We start from the raw sequence: 27,435 nt of genomic DNA, 5'->3' as shown, positions 1-27,435 counted from the left end.
ACCCACCAAAGACTGACAATGGTGGAAGCAACCACTGGAAAGCTGCAAACATGTCTGGTGCCCCATGACCAAGAAATGCAGATTCTCTGCTGCCTGTCATGCTATCTGCACTGCTGACCTCCACTTGGAGTGACTTTTTTTCCCTCTTTAGGGGAGAGAAGAGGAAAGGGGAGGAGAGCTTAGATCCTTTCCACAGGGTACAGTCCTTCATGAACAGACTACTGCAGAGTGGGTGCCCCATAGAGTCACAGGTCCTTACATAAAACCTGCTTTGCTGTAGGCTCCTCTCCACAGGACCACAGTTCTTGCCAAAACCTGTTCCAGTTCTCCATGAGGTCATGACTTCCTTCAGGATGCATCTACCTTCTCCAGGAAGTCATTCTTTGCATAGCCATGGTCAAAAGCCAAAAGGGAGGCCCAATAAGTCACTCAGCATGAGGGTCCCAGTCCCTCAGATGACTCACAGATACCTCAGTGTTTGTGTCAAGATAAAGGCAATGGTCTTGCAGGGCAACCACCGGATAATTTTTGTAGCCCACCTCTGGACCCTCTCCATCAGAGGTCCATGTCCTTCCTGTATTGAGGGCCCCAGACCTGGGCATAGGGCCCCAGACCTGGGCATAGGGCTCCAGGTGAGGTCTCAGCAGAGCAAAGTGGCAGAATCACGTCACTCAATCTGCTGCCAATGCATTTTTTGATGCAGCCCAGGATGTGAAAGGCCTTCTGGGTGTAAACACACAGATTCTTCCCACCATGGGGAATCCAGAGCTGTGGCCGGGACATGTGAGCTTTGGAGTCTCTCTCACACATGCAGCAGGATCGGTCTCAGCACGTGCCTTGGCTATCTCATCCTGGCTGCCTTCCTGAGGCAACCACAGGGTAAGCACTGCCTTGCACTGCAAGCATGGTACCTCTTCTGCCCAGGAGACTCTCATGCCCCCAGCAGATTTCTGCAGGAGATGCTCTGGAACTATAAGCAAGTGATAGGAACCATTAGATCACACAGGTTGGTTTTCAAACCATTTTCTGGTGAAGTCCATATATATAACTGTATACTTCTATACATTATCTATTAAAATTAATATATAATTGCATTAAATGTATCAATTATAATGAATGCATTCATTATAATACTGAAAAATTCACTTCTGCAAGGACATTTTACATGTCAGTAGAGGACAAGCTTAGCATAATGAGCTGGGCAGCCCTTACGTTGTGGCACAATCCCCATCTCATACAGACAGCAGTGCTGCAGTGACATACTCCTGTGGCTGCAGCCAGGACAAGCAGGGCTTCTCACACACTTATGACATGAGGTTGGGGCAGGAAGCTCTCAGGTGTTCATCACGATCAGGATTAATAGCAGCTGGCCCTTGGAGTCTCACCAGCACACACTGGGTGCCTTTTTTCTGCAGAGGGAGTGCTCTCAAATTTGGGTTAATGTCAGGGTCTTGTCTTCCCATTTCCTGTAGCTTCAGAGAGGGCAGCCAACTTCAGAGGAACCTCTCATGACTCTGCTGCCTGCACTGCTGCATTCCTGACCTGGAACTGCTGAGGCCTTTCCTCCCAGCGCTCAGAAGAAGCTTTAGCTGGGGTGTGGTCCTGACACAAACCTGGAAATGAAAAGGCAGCAGTGCAGGAAATGAAAGCACAGCCATGTCCTTAGCTGTGATGCTTTGCATTCAAGATGAGCTTCTGCAAAGATTGTTACCTCTGCCAAGGTGCCTCTGGTCCTGCGGCAATGAGGGGCAGGTATAAAAGGCAGCCCAGGTCCTGCTCTCTCATCCACTTCTCCTGCCTCCTTCTCCCTTGCAACCAGGTGAGTCTGGAGCCCCTTCTGCTCCTCTTCCATAATGAGATCTCTCCCTGATGGAGCTCTCAGCTCCTATTGCCTCTGTTCTGTCCTGGGTTTTGGAACTTTGTGTCTGGAGAGTGGGAAGCAGGGAGAGGGTCTGCTAAGGGGGGAGGCAGGGAAGTGTCTGAAGAGCTTTTGGTTTCTGAACTCAGAGAGAGCGTCCCTGGGCCAGGTTGCTCTTAACAGGGTGATGAAGACTCTGCACAGATTCCAGCTGGGCACTCAGGCTTGGCCTTGGCTCCTTTGTGATAGTGTCACCAGGCTGCTCCTCCTTCATCCACTCACCTTCTCTGTTTCCTCCCCTGCCTTCTCTTCCAGGTGAAGCTCCAGACCCAAGCCATGTCCTGCTGCAGGCCATGCCCACCCTGCCAGCCCTGTGGCCCAACCCCACTGGCCAACAGCTGCAATGAGCCCTGCTGTGTGAAGTGCCAGGACTCCACTGTAGTCATTGAGCCTCCTGCTGTGGTGGTGACCCTGCCTGGACCCATCCTCAGCTCCTTCCCTCAGAACACTGCTGTGGGCTCCTCCACCTCGGCTGCTGTTGGCAGCATCCTCAGCTCTGAGGGAGTGCCCATCAACTCCGGGGGCTTTGACCTCTCCTGCATCACCAACCGCTACTCTTGCCGGCCCTGCCGCCCCTGCTAGAGCTGCTGGCAACTACATGAGACAAGGACCTCTGTGCACTCTGAACGTGATGCTGGACAGAAGATTGTATTCTGGGCCATTGTTTTAGGAGCTGCTGGTCACCTCTGGCTTGTCCTTTAAGTGCAAGTTGAAAGGTGATATTTTGGGCTCTCTCTAAACATGGCCAATGTCTACCTTTTGTCTTCCACTCAGCCTTGTTCTCTCTTTCCTTCATTGTCTTGTGCTCTGCTCAAAACTGCTGTGAGGGCCCCAGGAAGCACGCTGGATGAACCCTCCAGCCTCTCCCTCTTTGTTGGATGTGTTAGTAGAGGTCCTGTGGGGACTCTGTCACAGGAAAAGGGAAATGGATTCTTGGCTGCTTCTGCTCCTCCTCTTGTTGGGTGCCTCCACTTGGAGTGACCTCATTTCTGTCTTCAGACTCATTAAAAATTTGCTGCAACGCTTCCTGTGTCCCTGGACTGTTCTTTCCATCTGCATGCTGACTGCTGAGGGACAAAGCCCTTGCTTAGCAGGGGAAATTGATGGGGGCCAGGGTCTTTGGAGAGTGGGACACTCTGCAGTGATACCTCTTTCACACAGTGCTTCTTGAAGGTGAGGAAGACATCCCTAGTCACTCTGCAGCCAATGGCCATCAGTCCTTGCCTTTCCATGGCTGCTCAGAAATCCCCCCTTGGCCCTGGGGCTTCTCACGTGAGCATAAGTCCTGACAGCTCTCACCAGAACCCAGTTGCCACCCCCAAAACCTCTCTGTGATAGCAGATACTCCCAGCTCACAGGGAGGAATTCTAAGCATCACCAGTGCAGACCGCAGCACAGGGGCCCAAGGGGACCGATCCTGCAGCACGGAGTGCAGGAACCTTTCGAGACCTGCTCTGCCCGTCCGCAGCCAGCCCCGTCCTAGGAGACTCGGGACTTACCCGAGCTGGGCGAAACGCGAGCCGGGAAAGGAGCTGTCGCCCATAAGCTACAGTGCCGCACAGCCCCGAGGAGCCTGGCGCCGGGCCACGCCAAACGCCCGCACCGGGAAAAGCCCGGGAAGAGCGGCAGCAGAGAGAAGCTGCTGCTGTTCTCATTTCGAGCTGAGAGACGGCTACAGTCTGAGCTGGGGGATGGACCCTTCACACCCCCACCGCTCTGCAAGCCGCTCCGGGGGAGCTGCTCCCCTCAGCGCTCTGCAAACTCCGCCGTGCCACCAGCACTAGGGGAAAAGCACGCAAGTGCTTGTTCCAGGTGGACCCACTGCCTTCGGCAGCATTCAGCGCGCCCCAGAAACCTGTTCGCCAGTACCGGCAGCCTGAACGGCTGCCTAGCAGCGAAGCCAAGCCGCACCCCGCAGCCGCGGCAGAGAGCTGCCTCCACACATGCCCCCGGGAGCGAGCGACCTGGAGACAGCCGCAGCACCGCCGAGCTCCCCAAGCCTGGGCAGCATTTTAGCTTAGCTACAGCTACACAGCCTTCAGCAAGTGAAACTGTACTTTTGCAGCGCTCAAGTGTTCAATATCATTTTGCTTTTGTTTGAATCCCCGCGCGTGTTCGCGTGGTCCTGTGATCTGTGGATTATAAACGCAGCAGCCCCGGTAAATTCCCGAGATCATCACTTGTGAGTAAAATTGGTTTATTTCTCTCAAGTCTCTTGGTAAAAGGTTCTGTGTGCTTGACTCCTTGCCACAGTTTCAGTTTCAGCAGCAGGGTGCTGGTCGAGTCTTTCCCTAGTGGGCAAGCAGCACACTGTGCTGTGGGTTCTCGTTCCAGTTGAATAACTGGTTTGCATTTTTGTTTTTGCTCACAATTGTTTCAACTGTTGCCAGTTCCTTTGTGTGGAGATTGCCACCACGGTCATACACCTGTACCTTTACATATACTGCTCATCAGGTTTTTGCACTATTTAATATGAACAAATAATAAGTACTATTTTATCAATATTTCTGCCCTATTAATATTTCATATTCACATCAGTCAGCCACCCCCTCCCAGTTTTGTATCATCAGCAAAGGGTCCACTTGATCTCCTCAGCTAGGTCATCAATGAAAATACTGAACAAAACTGGACCCAGTGTTGATCCCTGAGGAACACCACTGGCCACAGGCCTCCAACTTGACTGTGCCACTGATCACAGCCCTCTGAACTCTGTTGTTGAGCCAGTTTCCAGTCCACCTCACAGTCCAATCATCTATGCCACATTGTTTGAGTTTTCTTACAAGACTGTTACGGGAGACTGTCAAATGCCTTACTGAAGTCAGGGTAGATGACATCCACTGCTCTCCATCTACGCATTTGGACACAGCTTCGTAGAAGGCTATTGGATTAGTCAAGCAAGGCTTCCCCTTAGTAAATCCATCTTGGCTACTCCTGATAACTTGTAAATCCAACTTGGCTACTCCTCTTTTCTTTCATGTGGTTAGAGCTGGTCTCCAGAATGAGCTGCTCCATCACCTTACCAGGGATGGAGGTGAGGCTGACTGGTCTGTAGTTGCCTGGGTCTTCCTTCTTGCCCCTTTTGAAGACTGCAGTAACATTGGCTTGCTTCCAGTCCTCAGGCACCTCTCCTGTTCTCCAGGATTTCTCAAAACTGACGGAGAGCAGCTCAGCAGCACCATCAGCAGCTCCCTCAGCACATGTGGATGCATCCTATCGGGTCCCACGGATTTGGGCAGTTTCAGTTTGTCCAGGTGATCTCTAGCCCAGTCTTCACCAGCCAGTGGCATATCTTCCTCTCTACAGTTTTCCTCTCCTGTTCCCAATGACTGAGATTCCTGAGGGTTGGTTTTAGGGGTGAAGACTGAAGCAAAGAAGGCGTTCAGTAATTCTGCCATCTCTGCATCTTCTGCTGTCATCCCTCCTGCCTCGTTTAGCAGTGGGCTTACTTGTTCCCTTTCCTCCTTTTCCCATTGGTATGTTTGAAGAACCTCTTCTTGTTCCTTTTACTTCCCTAGCCAGACTAAAGTTCCAAGAGAGCCTTGGCCTTTCTTGTTGTGTCTCTACATGTTCTGGCAGCATGTCTATAAACTTCCCAATTGATCAGACCCTTTTTTCATGCGTTGTAGACTTTCCCTCTTCCATTTGAGATGTTTTAGGAGCTCCTTGCTTATCCATGCAGGTTTCCTGCCTTCTTTACTTTATTTCTTATAGTATTTTTTAAGGGAATACCTCTGTCCTGAGCTTGGAGGAGGTAGTGTTTGAATACTAACCAGCTATCCTGCCTCCCCCCCCCCCTTCTAGAGTCCTGTCCCATGGGATATCTAAATAGGTCTTTGAAGAGGACAGAATCCATCTAGAAGTCCATGGTAGAAATTACACTTACTGCCCTTGGTGTCTGCAGAGATGTTTTCTCTCACAACCACATCACTCCTCTCAAATTTTCCCTTGGGATTTGGGAGAGCAGCAGGAGACTCAACAAGGGAATATCCTCATTGTGTTGGGATGGAGGAGGGGACAGATAAAGACACAGCATGACTTCAAAAAGGAAAGGCCGTGGGTGGCTGGCCAAGGACTGCAGAGCGGGAGTAGCTGGAGGCCTTCCTGTCAACACATCCACAGGCAACCCCTCCAAGCATGCCCCAGGCCAGCATCATTTGCCTGGACCTCACCCGTCTGGCACTTAAGAAAGTTTTCTGCCAACATGGACACATTCCTGCTGCAGAAATCCTGTGGCTTCTTGATCCCAGCAATCAGAAGCAGCCTCCAGGTGGGATGGGGTACAGCATATGGAAGAAATGAGCAGGCAGTGTTAGGGCAAAGAAGCACCAGCCCATGTCATTAGCTGGGAAGTTTTCCATTGATCAGCAGCACCTTTAAAAATGGTCACTTCTGCAGTAAGCTGCTGCTGGGCCTGGGGCAATGCAGGGCCACCATGAAAGCCAGCCCAGCACCTCCCATTCTCTCATCCACTTTTTTTGCGTTCTTCTCCTTGAGAACCAGGTGATTCTGAAGCTCCTTCCCCTTGGCCTGTTTCATACAGATGCATGATCCTCCATTCTGTGCTGGGTAGTGATGCTTCTTGTCATGGTAGGGAGTGGAAGGGAGAATGCTGACTCACAGAGCATTGGAGACTCTTCTGAGTGGGCTCTTGAAGAAATAGTCAGCAGCCTTGTTGGGTCTGGAGGGAATTTTGCAGTGCCACATCTGTATGAGGCCAAGAATATCTTTTGCCTCACTGCCCAGTTTCTCCTTCCTAGTTCAGCAGTGGATTGCTGGGCTCATGCATGCTACTCCTCACATTTCATGTGCTCTGATTCCTCTGAAATCTCTCTCCCAGGTGCAATTCCATCCTCAAGCCATAGTATTCATAGTATCAGTCAGTGTTGGAAGGGACCACAAGGATCATCTAGTTCCAACCCCCCTGCCATGGGCAGGGACACCCCACACTAGATCAGGCTAGCCAGAGCCTCATCCAGCCTGGGCTTAAACACCTCCAGGGACAGGGCCCCAACCACCTCCCTGGGACAACCCTTCCAGGGCTTCACCACTCTCACGGGGAAGAACTTTCTCCTCACGTCCAGCCTGAATCTTCCCACCTCCAGCTTCATTCCATTCCCCCTAGTCCTATCACTACCTGACATCCTGAGAAGTCCCTCCCCAGCCTTCTTGTAGGCCCCCTTCAGATACTGGAAGGCCACAATGAGGTCACCTCAGAGCCTTCTCTTCTCCAGACTGAACAGCCCCAACTCCTTCAGTCTGTCCTCATAAGAGAGTGCTCCACCCCTCTGCTCATCCTCGTGGCCCTTCTCTGGACACCTTCCAGCACCTCCAGATCCCTCTTGTAATAGGGGCTCCAGAACTGGAGGCAGTACTCCAGGTGGGGTCTCACCAGAGCTGAGTAGAGGGGGAGAATCACCTCCCTTGACCTGCTGGCCACACTACTCTTGATGCAGCCCAGGCTCTGCTTGGCTTTCCTGGCTGCAAGTGCTCACTGAGAGCTCCTGTTGAGCTTCTCCTCCCCCAGCACCCTGAAGTCTCTCTCCTCAGGGCTGCTTTCCAGCCAGTCACTGCCCAGCCTGGACTTGTGCTGGCCTGGGATTGCCTCGACCCACAAGCAGGACCCTGCACTTGGTCTTGTTGAACGGAGGTTGGCTTGTGCCCACCTCTCAGCCTGTCCAGGTCCCTCTGGATGGATCCCTTCCCTCCAGCTGTCTGCTGCACCACACAGCTTGGTGTCATCAGCAAACTTGCTGAGGGTGCACTCAGTGCCACTGTCCCTGGCACCCACAGAGATGTTGAACAAGCCTGGTCCCAGGACTGATCCCTGAGGGACTCCACTTGTCCCTGGCCTCCACTGGGACATGGACCCATGGACAGCCACTCTTTGGGTGCAGCCATCAAGCCAGTTCTTTACCCATCTAGTGGTCCACCCATCAGACCCATGTGTCAGTTTGGCTCGATAGCCGGTCAGAACCGCTGCCTCAGGACAGCACCGCTCGCTTTGTGAGTTTCTGCTTGGCTTTTTGCCTTGCTTTCGGGGTTTAGCGGGTCAGGAGGACTCCTGGGGGGCAGGGATTGAGGCGGGCTCGTGCTCTCGCGAGCGTGCACGGGAGCGAGTGCCTGCCGTCAGCCGTGGGAGATTTAAATCCCAGCCGGGCTGTGCGCGCGGCGCCAGTTTGGCTCCAGAGCCTTTCGGCTGCCTGCAAAAAAAAAATAAAAAAATAATTTGTTTGTTTGTTTGTTTGTTTGTTTGTTTTTGTTTTCACTCATACGCTGCACCATGGTCATTACTCGGACCAAGGGTAGAAAAACAGCATCTACCCAGACAGAGTTGCTTCTCCAGCATGCTGGAGTCCAGGCTGCCAGCTGCAGAGAGTGCTTCAGCCTGGCAGTTGGAATAGAGGGAGAGGGAGAGGGAGAGGACACCTGTGTCAGGTGTGAGCAGATGAACTTTCTCCTCAGCCTAGTGGCTGAGCTGAAGGATGAAGTGGCTGAGCTGAAGGAGGAGGTGTCTAGGCTGAGGTCAATAAGGGAAAGCGAAAGGGAGTTGGATTTGTGGGAGAAGGCTCTGCTGATCTCCCCTGCTGAGGGACGGGCCCCTGAAAACAGAGAGGGATGGACACAGGTCCCTGCCAAGGGTGGCAAGAGAAATCCACCCCAGCCCTCCCCTCCTCCTCCGCTGCCCTTGCATAATAAGTATGAGGCCCTGCAGGCTGAGGGCGGTGGGGATGAGAGGGCTGAGGTGCAGCCATCCAGAGGGGAGATCAAGGCCAAGCGGTCCCCGCTGGCTGTAACAACCAGTTCCGGGGAGCAGCCTAAGGCCAAGCCTAAGGCCAAGCAGTTCCCACCAGCTATAACGACCAGCTCCACAAAGAAAAGAAGGGTTATAGTTGTTGGGGACTCTCTCCTGGGGGCTACTGAGGGACCCATATGTCGTCCCGACCCATCCCACAGGGAGGTCTGCTCTCTACCCGGGGCGCGGGTAAGGGACATTGCAAGGGCAATCCCCAAGCTTATCAGTCCCTCTGACTATTACCCTCTACTGGTAATACAGGCTGGGAGTGATGAGATTCGACAGGAAGGGCACCAGGGCAATTAAGAAGGAGTTCAGGGCCCTTGGGCAATTGATTGATGGGGCAGGCGCCCAAGTGGTGCTCTGCTCAGTTCCCTCAGTGGCAGGGGAGTACACTGAGAGGAACGGGAGAACTCACACCATCAACAAGTGGCTCAGGGAATGGTGCCAGCGGAGGAACTTTGGTTTCTTTGATCATGGGGCAACTTTGACAGCACCCGACCTGCTGGGTCCTGATGGGGTGCATTTATCTAGAAGGGGCAAGAGAGTCCTAGCACTAGAGTTGGAAGGGCTCATTAGGAGGGCTTTAAACTAGGTCTGAAGGGGGTGGCTGAGGATATCGGTCCCTCTGTAGAGGAAAGAGTAGGGCACAAGGTAGGGTCAACTGAGAGGTCGGAAGCCCAGCTGCAGTGCAGGTACACCAATGCAGGCAGCCTGGGCAATAAGCAAGATGAGCTGGAGGTCCTAATCCACCAGGGCAACTATGATATAGTTGCCATCTCAGAAACATGGTGGAACAACAGGCATGATTGGAGTGCTACACTGGGGGGCTACAGGCTCTTTAGGAGGGATAGCTGAGGGAGAAGAGGAGGAGGGGTGGCTTTGTATATTAGGGAGACACTTTCTGCCTCAGAACTTGAGGTGGAAGATGAGGGAATTAAGAGCCTGTGGGTTAAAATCAGAGGGCAGCCCAACAGGTTTTTTTAGGTATTATTGTACTAATTTTAATTATTGTTAAGCTTGTTTATAATTGTATTATGCGAAGTGTTCAAGGAATAACCTCCAAGGCCTTACTTGCACAAAAGAAAAACGGGGGAATTGTTGGGAAATGGTTTGAACATCTGTGCAAATTAGGCCTTGAAGGACTTTCTGTTGTTAATATAGCAATGGAGTAGGAGTTGTGGAAAAGTTCTGATGCTTGGTATGCTGAAGTCAAGCTGCCCTTGAGAAGGAAGGCAAACAAGATAAGAAGTAGGTGAAGATCTGGGAAAAAGAGCAATTAGGAAATTCCACAGAGTAGTGAAAGCAATGATGTAACCTTTTAGAAAGTAACCAATAGTGTGTGTTAAATTAGAATAGAGTTAATTATGTTTAAGATAAGACTATAAATAAGGAAGTGTGGAACAATAAAGCTGAAGCTTGCTTATCAATCATATTGATTGCTGTGAGTCTTTCCCTCACCCTCCTCGCCGATGGATTTCTCTTCCCGACAGTTCCCGACGAGACGACAGGAACCGTCTGTGAACAAAGCATACCTCTTCTCATCATCTGAAAGGTCATTGTAAGGAGGAGCTTCCTCAGCACGAGTTATTCTCTCCTCTGGAGGTTTAATACAGTTGGTATCTTCAGGCCAACTTGAGATCACCTCCACCAGACCAGGTCTTTCAAGATTTCCCATTCAAGCTCTCTGTGTTATCAGAGCCATCCACTTGGACCAGGTAGAATCTGTGGCATGATGTGGTGTGGAACCTTTGCCTTTGAACATCCAATTCAAAACTGGTCATCTGGGAGCTAGGAGAAGTTGTGATTCAGTTCCAATTACTTCAGAAGCTTCTTTTACTCCTTCATAAGCAGCTAGAATCTCTTTCTCTGTCGGAGTGTAATTAGCCTCTGAACCTCTGTAACCTCGACTCCAGAAACCAAGAGGTCGTCCACGCGTCTCACCTGGAGCTTTTTGCCATAAGCACCAGGTTGGACCATTGTCACCTGCAGCCGTGTACAAAATGTTCTTAATGTCTGGACCATCTCGGACAGGTCCCAGACCCACTGCTTGTACCACTTCTTGCTTTATCTGGTCAAAGGCTGCTTGTTGTTCAGGTCCCCAGTGGAAACTGTTCCTCTTTCGAGTCACATCATACAGAGGTTTCACAATCTGACTGTATCCGGGAATGTGTAGTCTCCAAAATCCCACTATCCCCAGGAAACGTAGAGTTTCTTGCTTGTTCGTGGGATTTGCCATGGTAGAGACTCTATTTTCCACATCCACTGGAATGTGTCTGCGTCCATCCTGCCACTGCACTCCCAGAAACTGGATTTCTGTGGTAGGACCTTTCACCTTGTCTCTCTTGATTGCAAAACCTGCATTCAGAAGAATGTCCATGATTTTGTTACCTTTCTCGAAGACTTCCTCATCAGTTTTACCCCAGACGATGATATCATCGATGAACTGGATGTGTTTTGGAGCACCACCTTCCTCCAGAGCATCATGGATTACCGCATGACAGATGCTTGAGCTGTGGATCCAGCCCATTGGCAGTCTGTTGAAAGTGTACTGGATTCCTCTCCAGGTGAAAGCAAACTGAGGCCTGCATTCCTCTACTATGGGAATAGAGAAGAAGGTATTAGCAATGTCTATGGTAGCATACCATTTGGCCTCTTTGGATTCCAGCTCATACTGGAGTTCCATCATGTCTGGTACTGCTGCACTCATAGGCGGTGTTACTTCATTCAAGGCTCGGTAGTCCACTGTCAGACGCCAGTGTCCATTCGGCTTTCGCACAGGCCACACTGGACTGTTGAAAGGTGAATGAATTTTGCTGATGACTTTCTGACTCTCCAACTGACGAATCAGATTCTGAATGGGCAACAAAGAGCCACGGTTGGTTCGGTATTGTCTGTGATGCACAGTCTGAGAAGCAACCAGCAATTTAATGTCCTGAATCTTGTGTTGTCCCACAACTGTAGATTCATCAGAAAGTTCAGGTCTAGCAGACAGTTTCAGTTTTTGTCCATCAACTTCTACAGAAGCTACTCCAAAAGCCCATTTGTAACCCTTAGGGTCCTTGAAACGCCCTTCTCTCAGAAAATCAATTCCCAAAATACAAGGTGCATCAGGTCCGGTCACAACTGTATGCTTCCTCCACTGTTTACCCGTTAAAATTATATTAACCTCCACCTTACTTAACTCTTGAGATCCACCAGTGACTCCCAGAATAGTTATGGACTCTGATCCCTGATAATTTGATGGCATTATGGTGCACTGAGCTCCTGTGTCAACCAAGGCCCTGTACTTCTGAAAGTGTGAAGTGCCAGGCCACTGGATGTACACATCCCAATAGATTCTGTTATCTCTATTACCCCTCTCCTCCCCCTGGCGGGAGGCAGGGCACCCCTAATTATGGGGAACATGTTCACAGGTGCAACGAGCACACTGTGCTGTGTTAGAACTGGAGCCACTGTTGGAGCTACTAGAGCTGTCCTGGGGAACTGTAGAAGTAACAGCTACCCTTCTGGCATTGCTACCTCGGGTTCTGCCACTTTGCAGTTCTCTCAGTCTCCTGAAAAGATTAGAAGTTGGTTGGCCATCCCACCTGTTCATGTTCTCATCAAACTGATCACGCAGGGTAATCCAAATAGTCCTACGTGACTGCCTTGGTGGTCTGCTTTGGTTTGGTCTGTTTTGGAATGACCTCCTTGGAGGATGTCTGTTCCTCACAGATGAAACCTGCACCCACCTGGAGGAAGAATTGGAATTATCTCTTTGTGCCAATTGGGATATGGTGTTTTTAAATTCATCCTTCAGCTCTTTCATGCAATTCTTTATTTCACCAGACAGAGTTTCAATGGCTGAAACCAAAGAAACACGTGTCATGCTATCATCCAATTGTCTCAATTGATCAGTGAATTGGCCAACCGTAAGAGGAGCTCCACCATAATTTCTTGCTACAATTCTGCTTGCCAGAATGTTTGCATAATTAGAAGGAGCAAGCTTGATGAGCTTTTTAGTAAGACCATTTCCTACAGGAACATCATCAGGATTCAGAGATTCATGTTCACCATAGAGTATCTCTCTAACAGCAAATTCTCTCAGACACTTAATTCCCTCATCTATGGTAGTCCAGGGCTTAGGATTCCATGGAAGATCACCTCAGGAAGGGTATCTCATGAGAACCGCCATTAGAAGGCGTATCCACAGATTAACCTTACCGAGAGCCTTGCCTAGATGTCTATCTATTCCATTATCCTTCGAGAGAGTTCCTAGCTGGGCTCTTGACTTGTCTCCAACCATTAGAGCTGGAGCACCTGTATCATAGCATCTACCAAGCCAAGCGAGAACTGGCTCCTTATCTGCTCTGAGATAGTCTTTTCTTACATTTCGCAATTCCTCACGCGGTGAAGAGCAGTCGTTTATGTCATCTTGTTGTTCTCTTCCCTTGCCTCCTCTTCCTCAACTTGTTGTCCAAACAACCTTTCTGTCACTCTCTCAAGGATCCCTTTAAGCTGAGAAACACCACCACTAGCTGCTGTCCTACCAAGAGATGCATCTCGATCCTCTGATGATCTCAATAACTCAGCTATATTTTTAAGACAAATTTTCTCTTCCTCCCCAGCAGAAGAACCTTACTGTGCATCCCCGTCAGCTCCTGAGTCAGCTTTAGCCTTACCCTTCCTTGTTGTTAAAACTGCTACTTGCTTTACTGGAGCTGTGTTTGGGTTTCCAGCTGCCTTATTATCAGAAGCTGATAAGCTTTGAGACAGATTAGCTGCTTTGGAGGACGCTTCCGCTCCTGCCATGGAAGAAGGAGGAAATGACTTTGCCTCGTTAATGGTGGCTGCCTGGGACACGGGAGCTGCCATGTTTGGGGCTACTACAGTCCCTGGCTGCTTGCCAGAATCATTAACACTGCTGTTCAAAGCTGCCTTGCCGATTGACTTTTTAGCTTTATCTTTAACTGACACAGATTCTCCATTATCATCCTCACTGGATGTTCCTGAAACAGAGCCAGGGTGGTGTTTTCGTCTCTTTGTCCTCCGTCTAATAAAAAAACATGCCTTAGACACTTTTCTCTCCTGGTACAGTGCTACTAACAAATACACATTAATCATCACCGATAGCAGCACTACACACATCAAGAAAATCAGCTTTGGATCCCAGCCATCACTCAAAATTACCCTTTCACCAACCGGAACCTTAAACTCTTTTATCTCAATAGGGAGTGTGCTCGATGTAACATTCCTGTATCTTTTCACATAAAAGAATTCCAGGCACCGATCATATAGGAGCCGCATCTTGTACTTAAACCACAAATATAATTTTTGCATTATATATTTACCTATCTGATCGATAATCATACCCAGGCAATACTTGTAGATCAATACACCAAAGACCAAGAAGAACAGATGCTCTAAAAGCCAAAACACCTTCATGTTTGCTCGTTCGACTCAAGCAAGCAATAAATCAAACTAATTTGTCACCAAGCCCCCCATTGGGCGCCAATAATGTGGTAGGTTGAGAGAGGGCTTAGCTCTCCCTCCTCCACAGAGTAAGAAACCACAGCTAACTCAGTCGAAGAGCAAAAGCTATATATTTACAAGCATATATGGAAAGCAGGTTATATATGACACAATATATACAGGTATTTACAATATATACACAGAAATACACAGCAAAGACAAATAACACAACAAAAATCCCTCCCCGAGGGAGGGATCCCCTCCTTGGAACCCCCTCTCTCCCCCCCTTACCTCCCTTTTTCCCCAAAAAGGGGTTAGAGAGAGAGAAAGGCAAGTTACTAAGGAAAAGAGTTGTTAGTAAGCTTCAAAAGCCCATGCAGGATTAGTGTTTGCTTATCTGAAGGCCAACTCCAGCAGTTCGCAGAAGAAGCAGGCAGGGAGAACAGGCTGAAACTCCAACTCCCCCAACTCCCAAACCGAACTGAATTGAGGGAAAAAAAAAATTTCCAACTGCTTCACAATCTAAAGCTGCATTTTTGTCTATCAACCAATGAAATTCGTTTAGAATATCAGAATGTTTTGGTTCTAGTACCGAAAACATTAGCCAGTGTGTTCCAGCAGTGTTTGTTCTTGAAGGCACAGCCTCAAATGACCACAAACCTCCCTGGCTAGATTCAATTCAAACTCTACTTTGGTTTTCCTAACCAGGTCTCTTGCTGCTCGGGCAGCTTCCTTATATCCCCCCTGTTCTAGCTGTCCTTCCCTCCACTTCCTGTAGAGTTTCCTTTTAAGTAATAGTGTGTCCAGCAGCTCCTTGCTCATCCAGGCAGGCCTCCTAGCAGTCTTTCCTGCTTTTCTCCTTGTTAGTATACATTGCTCCTGGACACAGAGGAGGTGGTCCTTGAATACTGACCAGCTGTCCTTGGTCCCTCTACCCTCTAGAGCTTTGTCCCACAACACTTTGGCTATCAGATCCCTGAAGCGATCAAAATCTGCACGCTTAAATCTGGGGTCGTAAGCTTAGAATACTTCCTCCTGATTGCCCTGAGGAGTTTAAATGCAACTGCTTCATGGTCACTGCAGCCAAGGCTCTCTCTGAGCCTCACACTGGTTACCAGCCCTTTCCTGTTGGTTAGAACAAGGTCCAGCATAGCACCTTTTCTTGTTGGTTCCTCTACCAGTTGGAGGAGGAAGTTGTCTTCTATGCAATCCAGGAGCATCCTGGATTGCTGGTGCCTTGCTGTGTTGTCCCTCCAGCAGATGTGAGGATGGTTGAAATCACCCATGAAGACCAGGGCCTGTGACCTGGAAGCTGCTTCTATTTGCCTGTGGAGGGCCTCATCTGCTTGGTTCTGCTGGTCAGGTGGCCTGTAGGAGACCCCCACTGTAATATCTCCTTCCCCTCTCTTGCCTTTAATTTTAACGCACACACTCTCAACCAGCTCATCATCCCTCCCCAGGTGGAGCTCCACTGATTCCAGCTGGTTATTGACATAGAGGGCCACACCTCCTCCTCTCCTCCTGCCTATCCTTCCTAAAGAGCTTATACCCATCTATCCCTACATTCCAGTCATGGGAATCACCCCACCAAGTTTCAGTAATAGCCACTATGTCATGGCATGCCAGCAGCACAGTGGCCCTTAATTCATCCTGTTTGTTGCCCAAGCTGCGTGCATTTGCATAGGGGCACTTCAGCTGGGCTGGCCCTGCCATCCTCTTGTGCCAATTCCCATTGTTTCCACAGAATGTCCTGGTGCATCATTCGTGGCTTGCCTCAGGGCAGCAAGTTGAGAGCCCTTACCAGCTCTCCATCCCTCTGCCTCTGGTGAGCTGCCCCTCTGTTTGTCACAGGCCAGCAGGAGACTATTAACCCCTCCCCCCTTCAAATCTAGTTTAAAGCCCTATCAATGAGACCTGCCAATTCCTTTCCTAGAATCTTTCTACCTTTGAGGGATAGGCCATTCTTGTACACTGTGACCTTTCCCCTCCTCTGGGACAGATGTACTCCATCTGTTGCCAGCTGACTTGGTGCAGTAGAAGGTTCTCCAAGATTGAAAAACCCAAAATTCTTTTGGCTCCACCAGCCTCTAAGCCACTTGTTGACTATAGCTGCTGACCTGTTCCTTCTGGTATTCCCTCCTGCAGCTAAGGGTATTGATGAAAAAATTATTTGCGCACCTGACCCCTCAACCAGATCTCCCAGGGCCTTGAAGTCATTTTTGATCGCCCTGGGAGTTCTGGTTGCAACATCATCATTCCCTAACTGCATAACTAGTAAGGGATAGTAGTCAGAGGGCTGCACCAGGCTAGGCAGCCTTCTGGTAACATCTCTAACTTGAACTCCCGGGAGGCAGCAAACTTCCCTGTGAGAAGGGTCCGGCCGACATATGGGGCCCTCTATTCCTCTCAGGAGGGAATCACCAATAACAATTACCCTCCTCTTCTTTTTGAGGGAGCAAGTCCTGATGCTGGGGGAAGGCTGTTTGACCTTAGGCTGTTTAGCCTCAGGGAAACCCCCGGATGGTGTATCTTCCGGCATCAGAAGCACCTCACCCTCGACCTCTAGTGCCCCACACTTGTTTTCCATGGGCAGTGAGGAAGGTGAGGGGAGGCAAGAAGGTTTTACTTTGCATCTTTTGAGAGCAACCTGTGTCCATTCCCCTCTGCTTTTTGGATAACCAGCCTCTGCTGGGGGAGCCTGCAGAGCCATGTCCTGCTGCAAGCCCTGTGAGCCCTGCTGCCAGCCCTGCGGCCCAACCCCGCTGGCCAACAGCTGCAGTGAGCCCTGCTGTGTGAGGTGCCAGGACTCCACTGTTGCCATCCAACCATCTGCTGTGATAGTGACCCTGCCTGAACTCATCCTCAGCTCCTTCCCTCAGAACACTGCTGTGGGCTCCTCCACCTCTGCTGCTGTTGGCAGCATCCTCAGCACTGAGGGAGTGCCCATCAGCTCCGGGGGCTTTGACCTCTCCTGCATCACCAACCGCTACTGCTGCAGACCCTGCTGCCCCTGCAAGAGCCCCTCTGGTGACCTGGACAAGGATTTCCAGGAACCCAAAAGCTGATGTTGGATTGAGGGATGAACTCCTGGTCTTCAGTTTCAGAGAGGCTGAGCATCCAATGCTGTCTTTCCAAAGGAGAGCAGCTGAGGCTCCCTGAAAATATGGCCCAAGTTTGACTTCTCTGCCTTCCTGTGATGGGATATGCCCATCCTGAAAGCAGGGTGGGGAGGGCTTGTGAGAGCTTTGCTCTCCCTGGAAAGTGTTTTCCCCCTGGGGAACTGAGTTAGTCTGTTCTACTCCCCCTGCCTGTCCAGCAAGCCCATAAAAAGGAAGACACTGCAGCCGTTTGGCTCTTTTACTTTTGCCTTGCAGGGGTGAAAGAGAGTTGCTGCTGGCTTTCTGCTTCTCTGCCACGTAGTCAGGCCTGGTCCTCTCCCTGCTACATCCACGCCTCTGCAAAGGACTGGTTTCATATTCATATTTTCCCCATCCATCCTTGTTCCTTACCCTTGTGAACTCTACCTGTTATTGTTTTTTATATATATATTTATATTTATATATCGTTTAAAGAAAATTCTTTACCTCTCTACTTCCAAGCTGACTCCAAATTATTTCTTGGTGGATTTGCTCCTTCCCTTTCTTTTCCTCTCTATTGGGAAAGAGAAGGGCGTGCAGCCTTGCCCCATCTGAGCTCTTAAATCCCAGTTAAGGCTCAAACCACCACAGTATTTTGGTGCTCCAACGTGGGGCTTGGAAATGAACATTCTATTTGGAAAGTAATACTTAGTCTGAAAGAAAAGGTTGGAAGTAGAGATGTCAATTTGGAAGAATCTGATGTTCCAAGCTTTTGCATGGGTGTTTGGCTGGATCTTTTGGACCCACATCTACAAATTAATAACTTACCATTTGGCGTGGTTAGTGATAGAGATGCTGCTCAACTGGATAAAAACTTTACCAATGCAGTTGGGCATGGACCTCCTGAATTCTTTGAATTTTACTGGCAGTGGTAACCCGCTCCTGGTCATCAGTTTCAGAGAGGCTGAGCATCCAGTGCTGTCCTTCCAAAGGAGAGCAGCTGAGGCTCTCTGAAAATATGGCCCAAGTCTGACTTCCTTGCCTTCCACTCTCTCCCACCTCTGTCTCCTCTTCTTGTGGACTGTATGAACCTCAGAGGCAACCTGGAGAATATGCTGTCCCCTCTCTCTCTGTGGAACAGGCAGGTGAATGTCTTGTTGGATTTCCACTGAGTGTGATGGGCACAAATGTTCAACAGCTGGTGGTGCTCTCCATGCTCTGGCCAGCTTCTCTACAAGTGATCTCATTTCTTCTTCAGAGTCATTGAAGCTTTCTGCATCCCAGACCCTGCCTCTTCACAATCCTTTTTGGCAGTGTTGTCTAGAAATGTCAAAGAAGAAAGGCATTGCCTTGGGTCATAGGGGTTAAGGATGGGGAGGATGGGATGAAGGACATTGTCCAGTCATAGTCTCTTGTAGCTAAGTAAGACATACTCAGCTCCTCCACAGCTGGTGGCAGTCAAGTTCTGCGTTCTAGTGTTAGGCCTCTGACACAGTTTGCCAGAGCATCTTTCTCTCTGTCTGAGCAGGATGGATGGTGCAAAGTCCACTCAGCTGGCAGAACAGGGTCAGGCAGTGTTCACATGGGTGGGTGATGTGCGGCACAGCTGGAGGATGGTGTGCAGCGTGGGGCTGTTGCATGCTGAAATCAGTTCTGCTTCCATCACCATGGTGTTTCCCTTGGTTTTACCAAAGTTCATTCTTTGTTCACTCAGGTGATTCCAGCACTGACAGGGCACCTAGAGACAGTCAGAGTGGTGACAGACAGGGGCATAGTTACACAGCAATTAACAAGATACGAGGTCATGCATTGATTATCCTCATTTAAACCAAATCCCCCTGAGGCACAGATTGCACGTCACCACGCTCCATTATCACCCACCCTTGAGCACCAAGGTTCTTGAGTGAAAATGATCCCACAAATGGCTTTGTCTTTGCCTAAAGCAGAACTAACCCAAACTGATTTCCACAGTGTAATTTTATGTGCACTATGGAGACTTTATCCCCTTCTACAGTTTGCAAAAATGCTGATGGGGCAGGACCGGCTTGACCGAGAGATCCTCTAGTGCTGACTTAGCAGGTGGCTGTTACCAAATGCGTATCCCAATGTTTGAAGGTCCCACCGTGCATCTCTCTCAATGTAGTCACGGATGGTTTGTTGTATTGGTTGATTTTCATGGAGGCTGGTGCATGATAGGGGATGTGACACAGACACTCGATGCCATGCTCTTTGGGCCAGGTGTCCATCAGGTTGTATCAGAAATGATTCCCTATTGCTTGACTCAATTTTTTTCAGGGTTGCTGTGTCACCATAAGACTCGATGACCAAAACCCAGGACAATGTTTCAGGTGGTAGAATGGGGCAGAGGAGATGTTTCCAACCTTAGCATTTACATCTACCTTTGTGAGCACAGGCTGCTTGTATGGGTGGCTTTCTGGCCTGTCAGTCCTGTCCATATTGATATTTGAGACATCACTCTCCATATCAGAAAGACTTTAACCACTTGGTTTGCTTGATGGCTGCCCATGTTTCACATTCGTGGACAACCTATGTGATAGTGCCCATCACCAACTCCAGTCACAGAATCAGAGAATCACAGAATATGTCAGGTTGGAAGAGACCTCAAAGATCATCCAGTCCAATCCTTGACCCAACACTGAAGGGTCAACATGAAACCACGTCCCTAAGTGCCAGGCCCACACACTCCTCCAGGGACAGTGACTCCACCACTGCTCTGGGCAGCCTGTTCCAATGTTTGTGAACCCTTTCAGTGAAGAAATATTTCCTTACATACAGCTTGGATGTCCCCTGGTGTAGTGTGACAGTTTTAGGCGGTGCCTTTAAGAAAAGGACAGCTACAGAATTCTCTAGCTGAAATGTTTAGGTGTAAGAAAAGAAAACACAGATATTCTACACGAATTTCATTGGTAGATCAGTAGAAATGTGGCTTTAAGAACTCAGTCTGAGTTCAGTCTGTTCGGCTTTTTTTTTCTGTTCCTGGCCAGCCTGCAGGCTACTGACCTTGGACTTACGAGATAAGAAAACTAACTTTTCTCTAACAACTACTTTGCACTGACAAAATTTCCCTTGATACCCATTTCTCTTTTAATCCTTTTCCCATCCAATTAGCCTTGGACAAGAAAGGGAGGAAGAGAAAAGGGGTTCTGGGCGAAGCCGGGGGGGACTCTCCTTGGGAGGGAGTTTGTGTGTTGCATTCTTTCCTGTGTATTTTTGTATATACTGTAAATCCTGTACATTTTGTATATATTCATTGCATTTCATTCTGCTTGTAAAATACAGCTTTTCATTTGCTTCTCCAACTGAGTTAGCTGTGCTTTATGTGGTGGGAGGATTAAACTTTCACACTACCGCATGTCGCTTGAAACCATATCCTCTCGCCCTGTCACTTGACATCAAGGAGAGGAGCTGCCCCCTCCTCACTCCAACCTCCCTGCAGGGAGTTGTAGAGAGCAATAAGGTCTCCCCTCAGCCTTCTGTTCTCCAGGCTGAACACCCCCAGCTCCCTCAGATGCTCCTTGTAGGTCATGTGCTCCATGCCCTTCAGAGATTTGTTGCCCGTCTCTGGAAATGCTCCAGCCCCTTTTTGTCCATCCTGGAGTGAGTGGCCAGAACTGAACACCACGCTCGAGGTGTGGCCTCAGCAGTGCTGAGCACAGGGGGATGATCACCTGCCTGTTCCTGCTGGCCAGTGTTTCTAATGCAAGCCAGGATGCCATTGGCTTTCTTGGGCATATTGCTGACTGAGATTCAGTCCTCAGTCTCTTTGCTGGTGACCTGAGGCATCGTGAGCCCATCGAGACATAAATCATTTGCTCTTGTTTGCTGGTCTGGATGTACCTGAATCTCAGAAGCCTGATCCACCTTTTTGGTCCTTTACGCTCTTCAGCAGCCAGCTCTGCAGGCACATGGGCATCTATATTATATATTTCTATCACCAGGTTCTCTACCAAAGCAACAATATCTTGCCACAATGTGGCAGCCCAGTTGCTCTGCTTCCATTGAAGTAACCACACCCCCAGGGTGTTTGCCACCATCCAGGAGGCAGCTTAGAGATAAAGTATTGGGCATGGCTCTCTATCAGCAGTGTCTAAAGCAATTTCACCTTTCACCTCTACAGACTGACTGCATCCATGCTCTCCTGCAGCACTTTTAACAGCTTGTCCTAAGGAATTGTATGGAGCAGCCTCCAACCTTGGATGCTTTCTCAAAATGCAGCAGGACCCATCAGCATAACCTCATTTCCTGGCCTTTTTTAATATAGTGGAGCCTCTTCAGCAGTGTCACCTCTGGCTGGGCTGGTGCAGGCACTGCGCCATGGAGGGACAGTTTAAGGATGCTGTCAACCTCAGAATCAGGTTCCATTGTCACTGCCATGTCTCTGTGGAGCTGGATTTATCTGCTATCACACAGCACCTTGAGGGACCAAGGCTGGGTTGCAGTTCTTCGCTCTGGTAGTGAAGAAGGGTTCCCGTGTGCTCCTATGGATTTCCCCTCCTAAGCAATGGCTTTGTCCCTCAGCAGTCAGCATTCAAATGGAAAGATCACCTCAGGGACACAGGGTAGGTTGCAGAATTTTTTTAATGAATCTGTAGAGGGAAATGAGGTCACTTCAAGCAGAGGTACCCAGCATGGGGAGCAGCAGGAGCTTGCAAACGTATTTGCCTTTTTGTTGGCAGAATTTCCAGAGGGAATCTGTTGCCTGCCTGGAAAAGGGAACAGGCTGGAGGCTGCTTCCAGGCTGGTTCATGAGACCCTGAAAACACTTTGATAGGGGCAAATGAAGACCAAGCAAAGTGAGGAAAACATTGACAAGAAGAGAGGAAAGGAAGAAATTGGCCAGAGCTCAAAACACCACATTTGAGGCTGCCCTTGCAGGACAAGCCTGAGTTGACCAGCTGCTCTTAAAGCAATGGTGCAAAGTGTAATCCTCTGTCCAGCATCATGTTCTGAATGCTTGGGAGACCTTTTCTGAGGCCGTTGCCAGCAGCTCTAGCAGGGGCGGCAGGGCCGGCAAGAGTAGCGGTTGGTGATGCAGGAGAGGTCAAAGCCCCCGGAGTTGATGGGCACTCCCTCAGAGCTGAGGATGCTGCCAACAGCAGCAGAGGTGGAGGAGCCCACAACAGTGTTCTGAGGGAAGGAGCTGAGGATGGGTCCAGGCAGGGTCACTATCACAGCAGATGGTTGGATGGCAACGGTGGAGTCCTGGCACTTCACACAGCAGGGCTCGTTGCAGCTGTTGGCCAGCGGGGTTGGGCCGCAGGGCCGGCAGGGCATGCAGGGGTTGCAGCAGGACATGTCCTAGGGATGGAGGTGCACCTGGAACAGAGGACATGGGAATCAGAGCATGAGCATGGCTGAAGAATAACCTGATTACACTGTCACAAAGGATCCAAGGCCCTCAGTGTCTGAGATAAAAACTCTGCCAGGAGCAATACCATCTTCACTGCTTCAACCAGCCAGAGCCTTATGAAGAGCAGCCCAATCCAAGCAACCTCTTAGTGCACAAACCAGAAGCCACCACACTCCTTCTTCTGCCTCCGTCTAGACAGACCTTATTCCTACTCCCTTCTCTCATGACAAGTTAGTCCAAGCTCCAAAATATGAGAAAGGCAACATCAGCTGAGAGGATAAATGAGTGGAGATGTCATTTGGGAAGAGGAGCAGAAGGGGCTCCAGACTCACCTGGTTGCCAAGGAGAAGGAGGCAGGAGAAGTGGATGAGAGAGCAGGACCTGGGCTGCCTTTTATACCTGCCCCTCATTGCCGCAGGACCAGAGGCACCTTGGCAGAGGCAACAATCTTTGCACAAGCTCATCTTGAATGCAAAGCATTGCAGCTAAGGACATGGCTGTGCTTTCATTTCCAGGTTTGTGTCAGGACCACACCCCAGCTAAAGCTTCTTCTGAGCGCTGGGGGGAAAGGCCTCAGCATTTCCAGGTCAGGAATGCAGCAGTGCAGGCAGCAGAGTCATGACAGATTCCTCTGAAGTTGGCTGCCTTCTCTGAAGCTATAGGAAATGGCTGCACTCCTTCTGCAGGAAAAAAGGCACCCAGTTTGTGCTGGTGAGACTCAAGGGGCCAGCTGGTATTAATTGTGACTCTGATGAACACCTGACAGCCTCATGCTCCAACCTCAGAGTCAGCAGCTTGCAGAGAGCCCTGCTTGTTCCAAATCTAAGTCACAGGATGGGTGACCCCTGCTTGCGGTCGTGCTCTTGGTGTTGCTTCTAAGTCAAGGTTCTTCACCCAGGGTGTCAAGACACCAATCAACTCATTGAGCTGAGAGATTGATATTTGTTTCTGTTCTGCAGGATCAGGTGCCAGGTGTCTAACCACAGCCAGCTCAGCTGCCCAGAGACATGTTGGGCTTTCTATAGAAAATATTTGTGTGGTGGGTTGAAAATCCCCCCCAAAACAGCCTAAACCTGCCACAATTAGCAAAGAACAAGCTGCCTAAAAGGAAACAATTGTTCACCTGTGCTTGTCCAAGAGAAATTTCTTTCTGCATGTCCCAACGAATGCACAGTCCCCTTTCTGTCCTCCGCTACCTCAGAACTACTCCTGCCCGCTGTGTCCCCTGAAACACATAAGAAGTCCTACTGTGTAGCAGCTCAGTGTATCTGGCTGTGTCCCTTCTTCTGGAAGGAAAACCTGCAACCCCAGAGAGGAGCCAGGCTCCAATCACAATTTCAGTCTTTGGGGAGGGCTTCAGTGCAGACCTGGCTGCAGTTTGTCCTCCTGTGCCCCCAAATTGGACAGGAAGGGACCAGAACACTCTCCCATCCCAGGATCCACATCAGAAGAAAAGCAAACGCAGAAAGATGAAGACTTTTGCCTCTCCTGGATGCCACACAGAGTCCAGCCCCAGGCTTATTCTATTCAATAGTTGGTAAATGGCCCCTGGAGATCAGATACTCTGAGGCTCTGTTCAGAGCAGGTCTCATTATATCAGGCTGGACACATTCCAAGGCTGGATCCTGCACAACACTTCAAAATTAAACCCAAAGTTTCTAAGCCCTAAACAAAAAAATAGTCCCAGGTTTCAAAGTCTGTCCACTGAATCCTGTCCTACCACTGTGCACTTTGTGAAGAAGCTGGCTCCATCTTTTCCACATCCTCAGAGCACAGAGTCTTAAGAACTCCCTTCAGCCATCTTTTCCTGATGTCTCTGCCCATCAGAGACAGATGCAAGACAGCAAGAGACAAGACTGTGACATGTCCTGGCATATGGCAATGCTTGGGTGACTGGAGGAGGAAAAAAATTTGGTGTCCCTGTCCTCACAGCCTGGCCACAAACAAGCCCACAGGAATGAACCAGCTGCGCATCACCTGCATCATGGGATGCCAGCACTGACCCTTGTCTGCCCCAGAAACCCTTGGAGCTGTGACAGAAGACTTACGATGGGAAAGGATGTGGCAGAAGTCAGGAAATGAAGCAGCTTCAGAGCAGGAAACCAGGACGCAGCCTGTGCCATCTTCTGGGATGGTTTGCATTTGTCATCAGCTGCTCACAGAATTCTTCCTTCCACAAAGCTGCTTCTGGGCCTGAGGCACTGCAGCACTGCTATAAAAGGCAGCCCAGGTCTCTGCTCTCTCATCCACTTCTCTCACCTCCTTCTCCTTGGCAACCAGGTGAGTCTGAAGCCTCTTCTACTCAGGGCTGATAGCTGCTTCTCTTGGGAGAAGGAACGGCAGAAAAGGTCTGCAGAGAGGCTGGGGCTTAGCTGAGGTGCCTCATGGGCTCTGAGTAGAGCAGTGTACGCAGTGTATGAGGGAACTTCACTGTGGTTTGGTTCATGGCTGCTTCTCATGTGACTCTGTTTTATGCTTCCTCATAGGTACACTTCGAACCCCAAGCCATGTCCTGCTGCAAGCCCTGTGAGCCCTGCTGCCAGCCCTGTGGCCCAACCCCGCTGGCCAACAGCTGCAACGAGCCCTGCTGTGTGAGGTGCCAGGACTCCATTGTTGCCATCCAGCCACCTGCTGTGGTGGTGACCCTGCCCGGACCCATCCTCAGCTCCTTCCCTCAGAACACTGCTGTGGGCTCCTCCACCTCTGCTGCTGTTGGCAGCATCCTCAGCTCTGAGGGAGTGCCCATCAACTCCGGGGGCTTTGACCTCTCCTGCATCACCAACCGCTACTGCTGCAGACCCTGCCGCCCCTGCTAGAGCTGCTGGCAACAGCCTTGGCAAGAACATCCCAGTGCTGGCAAGCACAGTGCTGGACAGAAGATAGAGCTCCAGGCCATTGTTACCTCCTTCCACTCCCTCTTTTCCTATTACTGTCAGTCTCCAAATGCCAGCCTAGCATGGATCTCCCAGTGCCAGCAGCCTGACTGTTGGTGTCCTTTACTCTTCAGGCCAAGCAGATGGGCTGCAACGGCTTCACTCTACCTTATTGGGTGAAGCCCTTGATGCTCCCTATTGAGCCATCTCCTTTTCTTCTCTAGACTCATTAAAGTTGTGCTGCATCCAAGCCTGGGTCTCCGAGCCCTCCTTCCTTCTCTGGCAATTCTTACACTCTGATCAGGTGGAGGAAAGAGAGGCTTGATGAGATCTCCACTGTGTTATGTGTCTATGTTACAGATCACAGTATCAGAGTATCACAGTATAACTAAGGTTGGAAGAGACCCCAAGGATCATCGAGTCCAACCTGTCCCAACAGACCTCCCGACTAGACCATGGCACCAAGTGCCACGTCCAATCTCCCCTTGAACACCTCCAGGGACGGTGACTCCACCACCTCCCTGGGCAGCACATCCCAATGGCGAACGACTCGCTCAGTGAAGAACTTTTTCCTCACCTCGAGTCTAAACCTCCCCTGGCACAGCTTGAGACTGTGTCCCCTTGTTCTGGTGCCGGTTGCCTGGAAGAAGAGACCAACCCCTTCCTGGCTACGACCACCCTTCAGGTAGTTGTAGAGGGCAATGAGGTCACCCCCTGATCCTTCTCTTCTCCAGGCTAAACAGTCCCAGCTCCCTCAGCCTCTCCTCACAGGGCTGTGCTCAAGGCCTCTCCCCAGCCTTGTTGCCCTTCTCTGGACACGGTCAAGTGTCTCGATGTCCTTCTTAAACTGAGGGGCCCAGGCCTGGACACAGGACTCAAGGTGTGGCCTAACCAGTGATGAGTACAGGGGCACAATGACCTCCCTGCTGCTGCTGGCCACACTATTCCTAATGCAGGCCAGGATGCCATTGGCCCTCTTGGCCACCTGGGCACACTGCTGGCTCATGTTTAGGCAGGTGTCAATCAGCACCCCCAGGTCCCTCTCTGTCTGGCAGCTCTCCAGCCACTCTGACCACAGCCTGTAGCTCTGCATGGGGTTGCCGTGGCCAAAGTGCAGCACCCGGCACTTGGACTTGTTAAATGCCATCCCGTTGGCCTCTGCCCATCTGTCCAGTCGGTCGAGGTCCCTCTGCAGAGCCTTTCTACCCTCTAGCTGACCAACATCTGCTCCCAACTTGGTGTCATCTGCAAACTTGCTGATGACTGACTCAACCCCCTCATCCAGATCATCAATGAAGATGTTAAAGAGGATGGGGCCCAGCACTGATCCCTGGGGGATGCCACTGGTGCCTGGCCGCCAGCTGGATGGGGCACCATTCACCACCACTCTCTGGGCTCGGCCCTCCAGCCAGGTCCCAACCCAGCACAGAGTGTTGCGGTCCAAGCCACGAGCTGACAGCTTAGCCAGCAGTTTACTGTGGGGGACGGTGTCAAAGGCCTTGCTGAAGTCCAGGTAGACTACATCCACAGGCCTCCCCACGTCCACCAGACGGGTCACCTGATCATAGAAGGAGATCAGGTTGGAGAGGCAGGACCTGCCCTTCCTAAATCCATGTTGGCTGGACCTGAGCCCTTGGCTATCCTTCAGGTGCGCAGTTATTGCCGCCAGGATAATCTGCTCCATCACTTTCCCTGGCACTGAGGTCAGGCTGACTGGCCTGTAGTTTCCGGGTTCCTCCATCCGTCCCTTCTTGTGGATGGGGACCACCTTGGCCAGTTTTCAGTCATCTGGGACCATTCCAGTGAGCCAGGACTGGAGGAAAATGATGGAGAGTGGCTTGGCCAGCTCATCTGCCAGCTCTCTTAGCACCCTAGGATGGATCCCATCCGGTCCCATGGACTTGTGGGTGTCCAAGTGGCTCAGCAGGTCCCCAACTAATTCCTCATGG

The 27,435-nt window shown here is 50.3% G+C and overlaps 2 protein-coding genes and 1 pseudogene across 2 annotated transcripts; 2 read left to right on the top strand and 1 right to left on the bottom strand.

The window, feature by feature from the left end:
- Positions 1-1,789: 1,789 nt before the first annotated feature.
- Positions 1,790-2,500, top strand: LOC128898987 (feather keratin Cos1-1/Cos1-3/Cos2-1-like). Its single transcript, XM_054176867.1, has 2 exons — positions 1,790-1,819; positions 2,174-2,500. The coding sequence occupies exon 2, from the start codon at positions 2,195-2,197 to the stop codon at positions 2,498-2,500; it is 306 nt and encodes a 101-aa protein (XP_054032842.1). The 5' UTR covers positions 1,790-1,819; positions 2,174-2,194.
- A 19,752-nt stretch (positions 2,501-22,252) lies between these two features.
- Positions 22,253-22,558, bottom strand: LOC104309383 (feather keratin Cos1-2). Its single transcript, XM_009910702.2, has one exon. It carries the CDS (start codon positions 22,556-22,558, stop codon positions 22,253-22,255), a length of 306 nt encoding a protein of 101 aa, XP_009909004.2.
- A 2,133-nt stretch (positions 22,559-24,691) lies between these two features.
- LOC128898993 (feather keratin Cos1-2-like) lies at positions 24,692-25,429 on the top strand (annotated as a pseudogene).
- The last annotated feature ends 2,006 nt before the right edge of the window (positions 25,430-27,435 follow it).

Source organism: Dryobates pubescens, chromosome 36, assembly GCF_014839835.1.
Source record: "Dryobates pubescens isolate bDryPub1 chromosome 36, bDryPub1.pri, whole genome shotgun sequence".
Classification (NCBI taxonomy): Eukaryota; Metazoa; Chordata; class Aves; order Piciformes; family Picidae; genus Dryobates; species Dryobates pubescens.
This window is presented reverse-complemented; position numbering and strand designations above follow the sequence as displayed.

Coding starts and splice junctions, on each gene's coding strand:
- LOC128898987 (XM_054176867.1), top strand. CDS start 2,195: ATGTCCTGCTGCAGGCCATGCCCACCCTGCCAGCCCTGTGGCCCAACC.
- LOC104309383 (XM_009910702.2), bottom strand. CDS start 22,558: ATGTCCTGCTGCAACCCCTGCATGCCCTGCCGGCCCTGCGGCCCAACC.